Raw genomic sequence first — 13,563 nt, 5'->3', positions numbered from 1 at the left:
CCCCCCCCCAGACCCCATTATCTCCCCCCCCCAGACCCCAATATCCCCCCCCAGCCCCTAATATCCTCCCCAACCCATTATCCCCCCCCCAACCCATTATCCCCCCCCAGACCCCAATACCCCCCCCCAGCCCCCAATATCCCCCCCCAGCCCCATTATCCCCCCCCAGACCCCAATACCCCCCCCAGCAGACACAGGGCCGCGCAGAAGCAGAACGAGTTTTTATTGGGGTTCATCGCCCCCCCCCCACCCCCCATCCCCGGTTCTCCCCAGGGTCAGGCGGGGAGGGGGGGGGGGGGGGGGAGGAGGAGGAGGAGGAGGGGGGGGCAGCGCTGAGTACCAGCGAGCCCCCCCCGTTACAAAAAAATTAAAATAAAATAAAGAAAAAAAAATAAAAAAATTCGGCGTGGGGGGGGGAAGCGTAGAATGGAGGGGGGGGGGAGTAGTGAGGGGTGGGGGGGGTGCGGTGGTGGTTTTTTTTTTGAGGGGGGGGGGTCCGGGGGGGGCGGTGCTCAGGGCACGGAGAGGTGGAAGGGGCTGTGGGGCACGTGCTGGTCGCCCCACTTGAGCACCAGGACGTAGTCGCCGCGCTCGCGCAGGAGGTAGCCCACGCTGTACAGCTGGTGGCCCAGGTGCTTCACCACCAGCTCCTCGCACGGCGCCCGCGGGCCCTGCACCCCCACCAGCAGCATGTTGTTCCCTGCGGGGGGGGGGGCACAAAATGAGGGGGGGGCTCCCCGAAACAGCGGGGGGCTCCCCCAAATAGTAGGGGGCTCCCCCAAATAGCGGGGGGCCCCCCACCCCAAGGTGATGCCCCCAGTAGGAGAGATGGCGGAGTGCGGAACCCAGACCCTGAAATGGACCCGAAGCAGCCCCCCCAAAGCCATTTAACCCCCCCCCAAAGCCATTTAACTCCCCCCCCAAATTCAATTAACCCCCCCAAGTCAATTTACCCCCCCCAAAATTACCCCCCCTCAAAGCCGACTCCCCAAAAGCCTTGTAAGCCCCCCAAAAGTAGCCCCCCCAAAGCCATTTAACCCCTCCCAAGTCAATTTACCCCCAAAGCCATTTAACCCCCCCCCAAAATCACCCCCCTCAAAGCCAACTCCCCAAAAGTCTTATAACCCCCCCCAAAAGTTGCGAGGGAGGGGGGACCCCGAAAGCAGGGGAGACCCCAAAATATGAAGAGGACCCCGAAATGTGGGGGGGGGACCCCAGAAGCGGGAGGGGGACCCCAGAAGCAAAGGGGGGGAGCCTAGAAGCAGGGGGGGTCCAGAAGCAGGGGGGGACCCCAGAAGCGGGGGGGGGGACCCAGAACCAGGGGGGGGACCCCAGAACCAGGGGGGGGACCTCACAAGCAAGGGGGGACCCCAGAAGCAGGGGGGGGGGTCCAGAAGCAGGGGGGGGACCTCACAAGCAAGGGGGGGAACCCAGAAGGGAGGGGGGGACCCTAAAATATTGGGGGGCACCCCGAAATACGGGGGGGGCACCCCGAAAGCGCCCCGTACCCGCCTTGCTGCAGTCGACGGTGAAGGAGTTCTTCTGGCCCACGAAGGCTTTGCTGAGCCCCAGCCCCTTGGCCACCACCTTGGAGGCGTCCGAAAATTTGGGGCCGCCTGCGGGGGGCCCCCCCCCAGCACCCGCCGCCGCCGCCGCCGGGGGGGCCGCCCCCACCGCCGGCACCGGGGCCCCCCCGGCGTCCACCAGCACCGAGGAGCTCTCGCGCAGGCTGTGGCTGCTCACTAAGCGGGGGCCTGTGGGGGGGGGGGGGAAGGGGTTAAAAATGGGGAAATCGACCCAAAAATGTGCCCTGAAATGGGAGCGGCACCCCCCCCCCCCCCCCCCAAAAAAAAACGCCAGGTTGGCCTCAAAGCTTCCTGCCCCCCCCCCCCCCCAGGCTCAGCACAGCCCCCCCATATTCCTTCCACCTACTTAAGTGCCCCCCCCAAACCCCTCCTGCCCCCCGAACCCTGCCCTGAGCCCCCCGATTTCCACCCCAAATCCCCCCCAAATCCCGGGTTTCCTCCCCAAAATGCCCCCCTTCCCCCCCAGTTTATCCCCTAAATACCCCCAAACCCCCAATTCCCCCCCAAATCCCCCCACGCCCCCTGATTTCCCCCCTAAACTCCCCCCACCTCCCCAATTTCCCCCCTAAATCACCCCCACCTCCCCAAATTCCCACCCTAAATCCCCCCAAACCCCCCAATTTCCCCCCCAAGCCCCCCAAACCCCCCAATTCCACCCTAAATCCCCTGCGAGTCCCCAAATTCCCACCCTAAATCCCCCCAAATCTCCCCAATTCCCCCCCCCAAGCCCCCCAACCACCCCCCCAACCGCCCCCAAATCCCCCCAACCCCCCAGCCCCCCCCCCCCCCCGGTGATCTTAGCCTTGAAGGGGCTGCCGGCGATGTGGTGGGGCCCCCCAACACCCCCAAATCCCCCCCAATGCCCCCCTAACACCCCCAAATCCCCCCAACTCCCCCAAAATCCCCCCAACTCCCCCAAAATCCCCCCCAACCCCCCCAAATCCCCCCCATTGCCCCCCTAACACCCCCCAACCCCCCCAAATCCCCCCCCAATGCCCCCAGCCCCTCCCCTACCAGTGATCTTGGCCTTGAAGGGGCTGCCAGCAATGCAGTGGGACCCCCCTAACACCCCCAAATCCCCCCCAACGCCCCCCTAACACCCCCAAATCCCCCCCAAAATCCCCCCCAAATCACCCGAAATCCCCCCAACGCCCACCCAACCCCCCCCAATCCCCCCCTACCGGTGATCTTGGCCTTGAAGGGGCTGCCGGCGATGTGGTGGAGCCCCCCTAACACCCCCAAATCCCCCCCAAATCCCCCCAAACACCCCCAAATCCCCCCCAACTCCCCCGAAATCCCCCCCAACCCCCCCAGCCCCCCCCTACCGGTGATCTTGGCCTTGAAGGGGCTGCCGGCGATGTGGTGGGGCCCCCCGAACTTGATGGCGATGAGGTAGCTGCCGGGGGCCATGGGGGTGTAGGTGACGCGGCAGCCCTCGGCGCACTCCTCGCACTCCATCTTCACCTTGGACGGGCCGTCGATGGTGATGGCCAACGCCCCCGGGCCCGCCTTCGACGTGTTCACCACGAACTCTGCCGGGGAGCCTGCGGGGGGGGGAAAAACGGGGGGTTTGGGGGGTGGGGGGCACGGGGGGGGTCAACGGTAAGGAGATGGACCCGTTGGGACCCCAAATCCGTGGGGAGCCCGACGTTGTAGGAGCCCAAATCCATGGGGAACCCAACGTTGTAGGATCACAAATCCATGGGGAGCCCGATCCCATGGGGAGGCTGATCCCACAGGGACCCCAAATCCATGGGGAACCCAACACCGCGGGGACCCCAAATCCATGGGGAGACAGATTCGTGGGGACCCCAAATCCATGGGGAGGCTGATCCCACAGGGACCCCAAATCTATGGGGAACCCAACATTGTAGGACCCCAAATCCATGGGGAACCCAACACCGCGGGGACCCCAAATCCATGGGGAGACAGATTCGTGGGGACCCCAAATCCATGGGGAGGCTGATCCCACAGGGACCCCAAATCTATGGGGAACCCAACGTTGTAGGATCGCAAATCCATGGGGAACCCAACACCGCGGGGACCCCAAATCCATGGGGAGACCAAATTTGTGGGGACTCCAAATCCATGGGGAGCCCGACATTGTAGGATCGCAAATCCATGGGGAGTCTGACACTGCAGGGACCCCAAATCCATGGGGAGACCAAATTCATGGGGCCCCCCAAATCCATGGGGAGGCTGATCCCACAGGGACCCCAAATCCATGGGGAACCCAACACTGTGGGGAGCCTGATCACATGGGGACCCCAAAGCTGAGGAGCCCAAAATCCATGGGGAGCCCGATCCTACAGGGACCCCAAATCCATGGGGAGGCTGATCCCACAGGGGCCCCAAATCCATGGGGAACCCGACACTGGAGGATCCCAAATCCAGGAGGACCCCAAATCTCCAGGACCCCAACCCCACAGTGATCCCAACGCCACAGGGACCCCAAATCTCCAGGAACCCAGCTGGATGAAGATCCCAAACCCATGGGGACTCCAAATCCATGGGGAACCCAAATCTCCAGGACCCCGATCCCCATGCAGGACCCTAACCCCATGCAGGACCCCAAATCCACCAGAACCCAACGCCACAGGGACCCCAAATCTCCAGGAACCCAACCCGATGAAGATCCCAGGTCCATGGGGACCCCAAATCCACGGGGACCCCAGATCTCCAGGACCCCAACCCCACAGGGACCCCAAATCCACCAGAACCCAACGCCACAGGGACCCCAAATCTCCAGGAACCCAACCCGATGAAGATCCCAAATCCATGGGGACCCCAAATTCATGGGGACCCCGAATCTCCAGGAGCCCAACCCGATGAGGACCCCAACCCCATGGAGGACCCTAACCTGATGAGGACCCCTAATCCACCAGAGCCCAACGCCACAGGGACCCCAAATCTCCAGGAACCCAGCCGGATGAAGATCCCAAATCCATGAGGACCCCCAAGTCCATAGGGACCCAAATCCATGGGGGCCCCAAATCTCCAGGACCCTGACCTGATGAGGACCCCAAATCCATGAGGACCCCAACCCCACAGGGACCCCAAATCTCCAGGAACCCAACCCGATGAAGATCCCAAATCGATGGGGACCCCAAATCTCCAGGACCATAACCCGATGAGGACCCCAAATCCACCAGAACCCAATGCCTCAAGGACCCCAACGCCACAAGGACCCCAAATCTCCAGGACCCCAACCCTTTGGGGCCCCCCAACCCCACAACGCCCCCCTCCGACCCCCCGACCCCCCGACGCCCCCCCCGGCCCCCCGACCCCGTACCTGTGGTGCCGCCCTCGAGGCCGGGCCCGTAGGCGGACACGAGGCCGGGGTCCCCGGCCTGCCCCGGCTCGCCCACGCGCACCTTGAAGGGGCTGCCGGGGATGTGGGCGCCGTCGAACTTGACGTCGATGGAGTAGACGCCGTTCTCCCGCGGGATGAAGCGCACCGCGTACTTGTCTGGGGGGGGCGGGGGGGACAGGGGGACGGGCGTGGGGTCAGCACGGACCCCCCCGAACCCCAAAAGCAGCCCCCGGCCTCACAGCGGCCCCAAAAAGTCCGAGCCGTTGACCCCAAGGAGGAGGCTGTGGGTTGACCCCAAAAAAGACCTCCCAAAAAAACCCATAGGAGAACCCCCCCCGGACACCCCCCAAAGTCCCCTGGACCCCCCCCAGACCCCCCTGGACCCCAAAAAGGACCCCCCGGACCCCAAAAGCAGCCCCCGGCCTCATGGCGGCACCAAAAAGCCCGAGCTGTTGACCCCAAAGGAGAGGCTGTGGGTGGCCCTAAGACGTGGACCCAAAAAAACCCCAATAGGAGCCCCCCCCGGACCCCTCCCTGACCCCCCCCGGACCCCAAAAAGGACCCCCCCGAACCCCCCTGAACCCCAAAAGCAGCCCCCGGCCTCGTGGCAGCCCCAAAAAGTCCAAGCCGTTGACCCCAAGGGGCAGGCTGTGGGTGGCCCTAAGACGTGGACCCAAAAAAAACCCCATAGGAGCCCCCCCCAGACCCCTCCTAGACCCCTCCCAGACCCCCCCAAACCTCCCCCCAACCCCCAAAGCAGCCCCCGGACCCCAAAAGCAGCCCCCGGCCTCATGGCGGCCCCAAAAAGTCCGAGCCGTTGACCCCAAGGGGGAGGCTGTGGGTGGCCCTAAAACATAGACCCCCCCCCAAAAAACCCCATAGGAGCCCCCCCAGACCCTACAGAGCCCCCCCCGGCGGGGGCCCTAAATCCTCCAATGGGCCCCACAAGGGGCGTGGGGTTCCCCAAAGCCCCCCCAGGCTCTGTGGGGCACCCCAAAACCCCCCCCAGAAGCCCCAAAGGGCTCCCTAAAGCCCCCCCAGGAGCCCCCCATGGAACATGGGGCACCCCAAAGCCCCCCCACCCCCAGAAGCCCCAGAGGGCTCCCTAAAGCCCCCCCTAAAACCCCGTAGGGCTCCTTAGAGCCCCCCTGGAGCCCCCCAGGCTCCATAGGGCGCCCCAAAGCCCCCCCCAAAACCCCAAAGGGCTCCCTAAAGCCCCCCCCAGGAGCCCCCCATAGAACATGGGGCACCCCAAAGGGCTCCCTAAAGCCCCCCCTGGAGCTTCCCATGATCTATGGGGGCACCCCAAAGCCCCCCCAGAAGCCCTATAGGGCTCTCTAAAGCCCCCCCAGGAGCCCCCCATGATCCATGGGGCACCCCAAAGCCCCCCCTAAAACCCCGTAGGGCTCCTTAGAGCCCCCCTGGAGCCCCCCATGGAACACGGGGGCACCCCAAAGGGGTCCCTAAAGCCCCCCCAGGAGCCCCCCGTGATCCATGGGGCACCCCAAAGCCCCCCCCTAGAAGCCCTATAGGGCTCCCTAAAGCCCCCCCCCATGACCCATGTGGGGCACCCCAAAACCCCAGCACGGGGGGGGGGGGGGGGGGGGGCACCGAGAGCCCCTCCCCAGCCCCGCCCCCCCAAAAAATCCAGGTGTGGGGTGGGGGAATCGTGCCCCTCTCCCCCCCCCAGCACCCCAAAAAATCCCCTATAGCGGGGTGGGGGGGGGGGGGCTGAGGGTTTGGGGGTGAGGGGGGGGTCCCAGGGGGGTCTGGAGGCCAGGCGTGGGGTGGGGGAATTATACCCCTCTCCCCCCCCCGGTACCCCAAAAAAAAACCCTATAGCGGGGTGTGAGGGGGTCCTGCGGAGCAGGGGGTGAGGGGGGGGTCCCGGGGGGATCGCGGGGGGTCCCGGGGGGGGTCCCGGGGGGGTCCCCTCACCTTCGGTGACCTCGGAGATGTGGCACTCCTCCAGGGCGCCCGAGGGGCTGTGCACCTTGGCGTCCAGCACCCCCTTGGCCCCGTTGAGGCTGACGGCGAAGGAGGCCGGCTGGTGGACCTTGAGGCCGGACTCCTGGGGGGCACAGAGCGTTATGGGGGGGGGGGGGCGCCCCCAAATTTATACACCCCCCTCCCGAGGGCGGGGGGGAACGGGGAGGGGGGATAGGAAGGGAAGGAGCCGGGAAGGAGCGCGGAATCCTGCCCCGAATCGTCCCCCAAGGCACCCCGAAATCCCGCCCCAAGTCACCCCCAAAATCCTGCCCCAAATCACCCCAAAATCCTGCCCCAAATCACCCCAAAACCCTGCTCCAAAACCTGACCCAAAACACCCCCAAATCCTGCCCCAAATCACCCCAAAATCCTGCCCCAAATCCTGCCCCTAACAACCCCAAAATCCTGCCCCAAATCACCCCAAAATCCTGACCCAAATCCTGCCCTAAATCCTGCCCCTAACAACCCCAAAATCCTGCCCCAAATCACCCCCAAATCACCCCCCAAATAACCTCAAAATCCTGCCCCAAATCCTGCCCCTAACAACCCCAAAATCCTGCCCCAAATCACCCCCAAATCACCCCCCAAATCCTGCCCCAAACAACCTCAAAATCCTGCCCCAAATCCTGCCCCTAACAACCCCAAAATCCTGCCCCAAATCACCCCAAAATCCTGACCCAAATCCTGCCCCTAACAACCCCAAAATCCTGCCCCAAATCAACCCCAAATCACCCCAAAACCATGCTCCAAAACCTGACCCAAATCACCCCAAAACCCTGCTCCAAACCTGACCCAAATCACCCCAAAATCCTGCCCCAAACAACCCCCAAATCCTGCCCCAAATCACCCCAAAATCATGTCCCCAAACCACTCTAAATCCTGCCCCAAATCACCCCAAAATCCTGCCCCGAATCACCCCCAAGGCACCCCAAAATCCTGCCCCCCAAAAAAACAAAATCCTGCCCCAAATCACCCCAAAACCCTGCTCCAAAACCTGTCCCAAATCACCCCCAAAATCCTGCCCTAAAACTTGCCCCAGATCACCCCCAAATCCTGTCCCAAATCACCCCAAAATCCTGCCCCAAACAATCCCAAATCCTGCCCCTAAATCCTGCCTCTACGTCACCCCAAAATCCTGCCGCCAACTCCTGCCCCAAATCACACCAAAACCTGCCCCAAATCAACCCCAAAATCCTACCCCAAACAACCCCAAATCCTGCCCTAAATCCTGTCCCAAATCACACCAAAACCTGCCCCAAATCACCCCCAAAACCTGCCCCAAATCACCCCAGATTACCCCAAAATCCTGCCCCAAACAACCCCAAAAACGGCCCTAAATCCTGTCCCAAATCCTGCCCAAACCACCCCAAAACCTGCCCCAAATCACCCCAAAATCCTGCCCCCAAACCTGCCCCAAACAACCCCAAAATCCTGCCCCAAATCACCCCAAAATCCTCACCCCAAATAATTCAGGGGGACGAACACCCCCAAAATAACCCGGGGGGGGACAAACACCCCCAAATCCCCCCCCCAAACATCCCCTGGGGGGGCGATCCCCCCAAAACCCTCCCCCTAAAGACCCCGGGGGGCTTCCGCACCCCAAAAATCCCCCCCATACACCTTGGGGGGGGTCACCCCCAAAACAACCCCTTGGGGGGGGGGGCCCGCACCCCAAAACGCCCCCGGCGGGGATCTGCACCCCAAGATCCCCACCTGGGGGGGCTCCGCACCCCGAGACCCCCCCCCCGGGGAGACCCCAAAACCCCGCTCTGGGGATCCCCCAAAATATTGGGGGGGGTCCCAAGGACATGGGGGGGTCCCCCAAAACACGAGGGGGTCCCCAAAAACACGGGGGGGTCTCCCAAGGGGGTGGGGAGGGATTTGGGGTGTGGGCCCCCCCCCCCAACCCACCCAGCACCCCACTTACCTTATGGGGCCGCGGGGCTCAGCGGGGGAGAACGGGGGTCCCGGCCCCCGGTTTTGGGGTGCGGGGGGGGCCCTGGGGGGGGCCGTTCTGCCCCGCTGAGGCCCGGCCGGCCCCGGTGGCCCCCCCCAGATTTTGGGGGGGTGGGGGTGTCTGTTAATAGCCTTTAAAAGAGGCACGGGAGAAGACCCCTGGGGGGGCGCCCGGGCAGCGCAGGGACCCCACCACCCCCTATAGAGCTGCGGTGACCCTACAGGCACCCCTAAACTGCATTAGGGCCCTATAGGTGCCCCTAAACCCCATTGGGGCCCTATAGAGCTGCGGTGACCCTACAGGCACCCCTAAACCCCACTGGGGCCCTATAGGCCCCCTAAACCCCACTGGGGCCCTATAGAGCTGTGCTGACCCTATAGGCCCCCCTAAACCCCACTGGGGCCCTATAGAGCTGTGCTGACCCTATAGGCACCCTCAAACCTCGTTAGCGCCCTATAGAGCTGTGCTGACCCTATAGGCACCCTCAAACCCCGTTAGGGCCCTATAGAGCTGTGCTGACCCTATAGGCCCCCCTAAACCCCATTAGGGCCCTATAGAGCTGCGGTGACCCTATAGGCCCCCCTAAACCCCATTGGGGCCCTATAGAGCTACGGTGACCCTACAGGCCCCCCTAAACCCCATTGGGGCCCTATAGAGCTGTGCTGACCCTATAGGCACCCCTAAACCCCATTAGGGCCCTATAGAGCTGCGGTGACCCTATAGGCCCCCCTAAACCCCATTGGGGCCCTATAGAGCTACAGTGACCCTACAGGCCCCCCTAAACCCCATTAGGGCCCTATAGAGCTGTGCTGACCCTATAGGCACCCCTAAACCCCATTAGGGCCCTATAGAGCTGCGGTGACCCTACAGGCCCCCCTAAACCCCATTAGGGCCCTATAGGGCTGTGCTGACCCTATAGGCACCCCTAAACCCCATTGGGGCCCTACAGAGCCCTCCTGCCCCTCGACACCCCACTAGAGGCCCTACTGATGCCTTATCGAGGCCCTATAGAGGCTGTCTGCCCCTTGAGGCCCTGTAGAGGCCCTATCACAGCCCTACGGAGGCCCTATGGAGCCCTCCTGCGCCTGGAGGCCCTATGGAGGTTCTCCTGCCCCCAGAGGCCCTACAGAGGCCCTATGGAGGCCCTGTAGAGGTTCTCCTGCCCCTAGAGGCCCTATAGAGGCCCTACAGCACCCTCGTGCCCCCGGAGGCCTTATGGAGGCCCCATGGAGACCCTATTAGAGGCCCTACAGAGGCCCTATAGAAGTTCTCCTACCCCCGGAGGCCCTATGGAGGCCCTATGGAGGTTCTCCTGCCCCTGGTGGCCCTATAGAGGCCCTATGGAGGTTCTCCTGCCCCTGGAGGCCCTACAGAGGCCCTATAGAGGCCCTACAGCACCCTCCTGCCCCTGCAGGCCCTACAGAGGCCCTATGGAGGCCCTACAGAGGCCCTACTGCACCCTCCTGCCCCTGGAGGCCCTACTGCACCCTCCTGCCCCTGGAGGCCCTATGGAGGCCCTATGGAGGTTCTCCTGCCCCTGGAGGCCCTATGGAGGCCCTATGGAGGCCCTATGGAGGTTCTCCTGCCCTGGAGGCCCTATAGAGGCCCTACGGAGGCCCTACGGAGGTCCTACGGCACCCTCCTGCCCCTGGAGGCCCTATGGAGGTTCTCCTGCCCCTGGAGGCCCTATGGAGGCCCTATGGAGGTTCTCCTGCCCCTGGAGGCCCTATGGAGGCCCTATGGAGGTTCTCCTGCCCTGGAGGCCCTATAGAGGCCCTACGGAGGCCCTACAGCACCCTGCTGCCCCCGGAGGCCCTATGGAGGCCCTATGGAGGTTCTCCTGCCCCTGGAGGCCCTACAGAGGCCCTACGGAGGCCCTACAGCACCCTCCTGCCCCCGGAGGCCCTATGGAGGCCCTACAGAGGCCCTATAGAGATTCTCCTGCCCCTGGAGGCCCTACGGAGGCCCTATAGTGGCTCTACAGCACCCTCCTGCCCCCGGAGGCCCTACGGAGGCGCTATGGAGGTTCTCCCGCCCCCGGAGGCCCTACGGAGGCCCTATAGAGGCCCTACGGAGCCCTGCGGAGCCCTGCGGGCCGGGGCCTTCTCCCAGTGCCTCACCTGAAGGCTAGAAACAGTGAGGCGCCGCGCCGCGTCGCAGGGCGAGGAGGCCGACACCACGAAGGGGCTGTCGGGGACGTGCTCCTCGTTGAACTTCACCGACACCTCGTAGTCGCCTGCGGGGTCGGCAACGGGGGCGTTAGCGGGGGCCGTTAACGGGACGGGTCGTTAACGGGAGGGGTCGTTAATGGGAGGATCGGTGATAGGGCACTCGTTAATGGGTTCCTGAATGGGGGGGCTCGTAATAGGGCACTCGTTGATGGGGTTCAGAAATGGGGTTTCAGTAACGGGGGTCCTCAACGGGAGGCTCGTTAATAGGGCACTCGTTAATGGGGTTCGTAAATGGGGTTTCAGTAACAGGGGTCCTCAACGGGAGGCTCGTTAATAGGGCACTCGTTAATGGGGTTCGTAAATGGGGTTTCAGTAAAGGGCATCCTTAACGGGAGGCTCATTAATAGGGCACTCATTATTGGCGATCGTAAACGGGGTCCTCAACGGGAGGCTCATTAATAGGGCACTCATTAATGGGGTTCACAAATGGGGTTTCAGTAAGGGCATCCTCAACGGGAGGCTCATTAATAGGGCACTCATTAATGGGGTTCGTTAATGGGGGGGCCCGTAATAGGCACTCATTAATGGGGTTCGTAAATGGGGTTTCAGTAACAGGGGTCCTTAACGGGAGGATCATTAATAGGGCACTCATTTATGAAGTTCATAAATGGGGTTTCATTAATGGGGCTCCTATTAATAGGGCATTTATTAATGGGGCTCCCTAATGGGGGTCTCATTAATAGGGCACTTATTAATGGGGTCTCGTTAATGGGGCTCCTTAATAGAGCACTCGTTATTGGGGTTCATAAACGGGGGGCTCATTAATGGGGGGTCATTAACAGGGGGCTTGTTAATAGGGCTCTCATTAATGGGATTCGTAAAAGGGGTTCATAAACAGGGGGCTATTAATGGGGCTCACTAGCAGAGCACTCGTTAACAGAGGCTCATTAATGAGGCTCGTTAATGGGGAGCTCCTTAACAGGGCTCATTAATGGGGAGCTCATCAAAAGGGCTCCTTAACCAGGGGGCTCATTAATGGGGCTCATTAAGAGGGTTAATGGGGATGGGATTAATGGGGACAACAGGGACAGGGTTAATGGGGATGGGATTAATGGGGACAGGATTAACGGGGAGAGGATCACTTGGGACGAGGTTATTGGGGTTAATGGGACGGGATTAATGGGGGACAGGATTAATGGGGTTACCAGGGATGGGATTAATGGGGGACGAGGGTTTCCGAGGTTAACGGGGATGGGATTAATGGGGTTACCAAGGATGGGATTAATGGGGCTACTGGGGACGGGATTAGTGGGTACAACAGGGACATAGGAACAGGGTTAATTGGCGTAACGGGGACAGGATTAACAGGGACGAGGTTACCGGGATTACCAGGGACGGGATTAGTGGGGTTAGTGGGAACAGGATTAACGGGAGCGAGGTTACCGGGATTAACGGGGATGGGATCAGTGGGGTTACCAGGGACGGGATTAATGAGGTTACCAGGGACAGGATTAACAGGGACAAGGTTACCGGGATTAACGGGGACGGGATTAGTGGGGTTACCAGGGACAGGATTAATGGGGTTACTGGGAACGGGATTAATGGGGACGAGGTTACCGGGATTAACGGGGATGGGATTAGTGGGGTTACCAGGGATGGGATTAATGGAGTTACCGGGGAAAGGATTAACGGGGATGGGATTAGTGGGGTTACCAGGGACGGGATTAATGGGGTTACCGAGAACAGGATTAACGGGGATGGGATTAGTGGGGTTACCAGGGACGGGATTAATGGGGTTACTGGGAACGGGATTAATGGGGATGAGGTTACCGGGATTAATGGGAATGGGATTAGTGGGGTTATCAGGGACGGGATTAGTGGGGTTACCGGGGACGGGATTAATGGGGACAGGATTAATGGGGTTACCAGGAACGGGATTAATGGGGACGAGGTTACTGGAATTAACGGGGATGGGATTAGTGGGGTTACCAGGGATGGGATTAATGGGGTTACCAGGGAACGGGATTAATGGGTTACCGGGAACGGGATTAATGGGGACGAGGTTACCAGGATTAACGGGGCCGGGATTAGTGGGGTTACCGGGGCCGGGATTACCGGGGACGGGATTACGGGCCCCCGTACCGGGCTCCTGCACGACGTAGGAGACGCCGCAGGAGCCGTCCTTGCGGTCCTCGAAGGCGATCTCGGCCTTGCTGGGCCCCTCGACGGCGATGGAGAGCCCCCCGGCGCCCGCCTCGCGCGTCCAGATGCTGAACTCGGCTGGGGGGGGACACGGGGGGGTCAGGGGGCGCCCCCACAGGGGCTGGGGGCAACCCAAAAGGGGCTGGGGGCGCCCCAAAAGGGGCTGGGGGTGGCCCTGGGGGGTTTTGGGGTGCCCCAGGGGGGTTGGGGGTGCTCCGGGGGGGAGTTGGGGTAGCCCCAGGTGGGTTTTGGGGTGCCCCGGGGGGGGGGTTGGGGGCGCCCCAGGGGGGCTTTGGGGGCCCTCATGGGGCTGGGGGTAGCCCCGGGTGGGTTTTGGGGTGCCCC

At 62.5% G+C, this 13,563-nt stretch overlaps 1 protein-coding gene across 1 annotated transcript; it reads right to left on the bottom strand.

Moving 5' to 3' along the window:
* Positions 1 to 454: 454 nt before the first annotated feature.
* LOC310891162 (filamin-B-like) lies at positions 455 to 13,339 on the bottom strand (the record flags this gene model as incomplete). The annotated part of the gene is made up of 7 exons (XM_083853446.1): positions 455 to 700; positions 1,509 to 1,754; positions 2,912 to 3,130; positions 4,879 to 5,055; positions 6,838 to 6,970; positions 10,966 to 11,081; positions 13,159 to 13,339. Coding segments are annotated over 7 exons (1,260 nt in total), but the record flags the coding sequence as incomplete, so codon positions are not given.
* Positions 13,340 to 13,563: the final 224 nt, after the last annotated feature.

The sequence above is a fragment of the Anser anser genome (genome assembly GCF_964211835.1).
Source record: "Anser anser genome assembly, contig: HAP1_SCAFFOLD_761, whole genome shotgun sequence".
NCBI lineage: Eukaryota > Metazoa > Chordata > Aves > Anseriformes > Anatidae > Anser > Anser anser.
The sequence above is the reverse complement of the archived record's forward strand: the minus strand, read 5'-3'. Positions and strand labels throughout refer to the sequence as shown.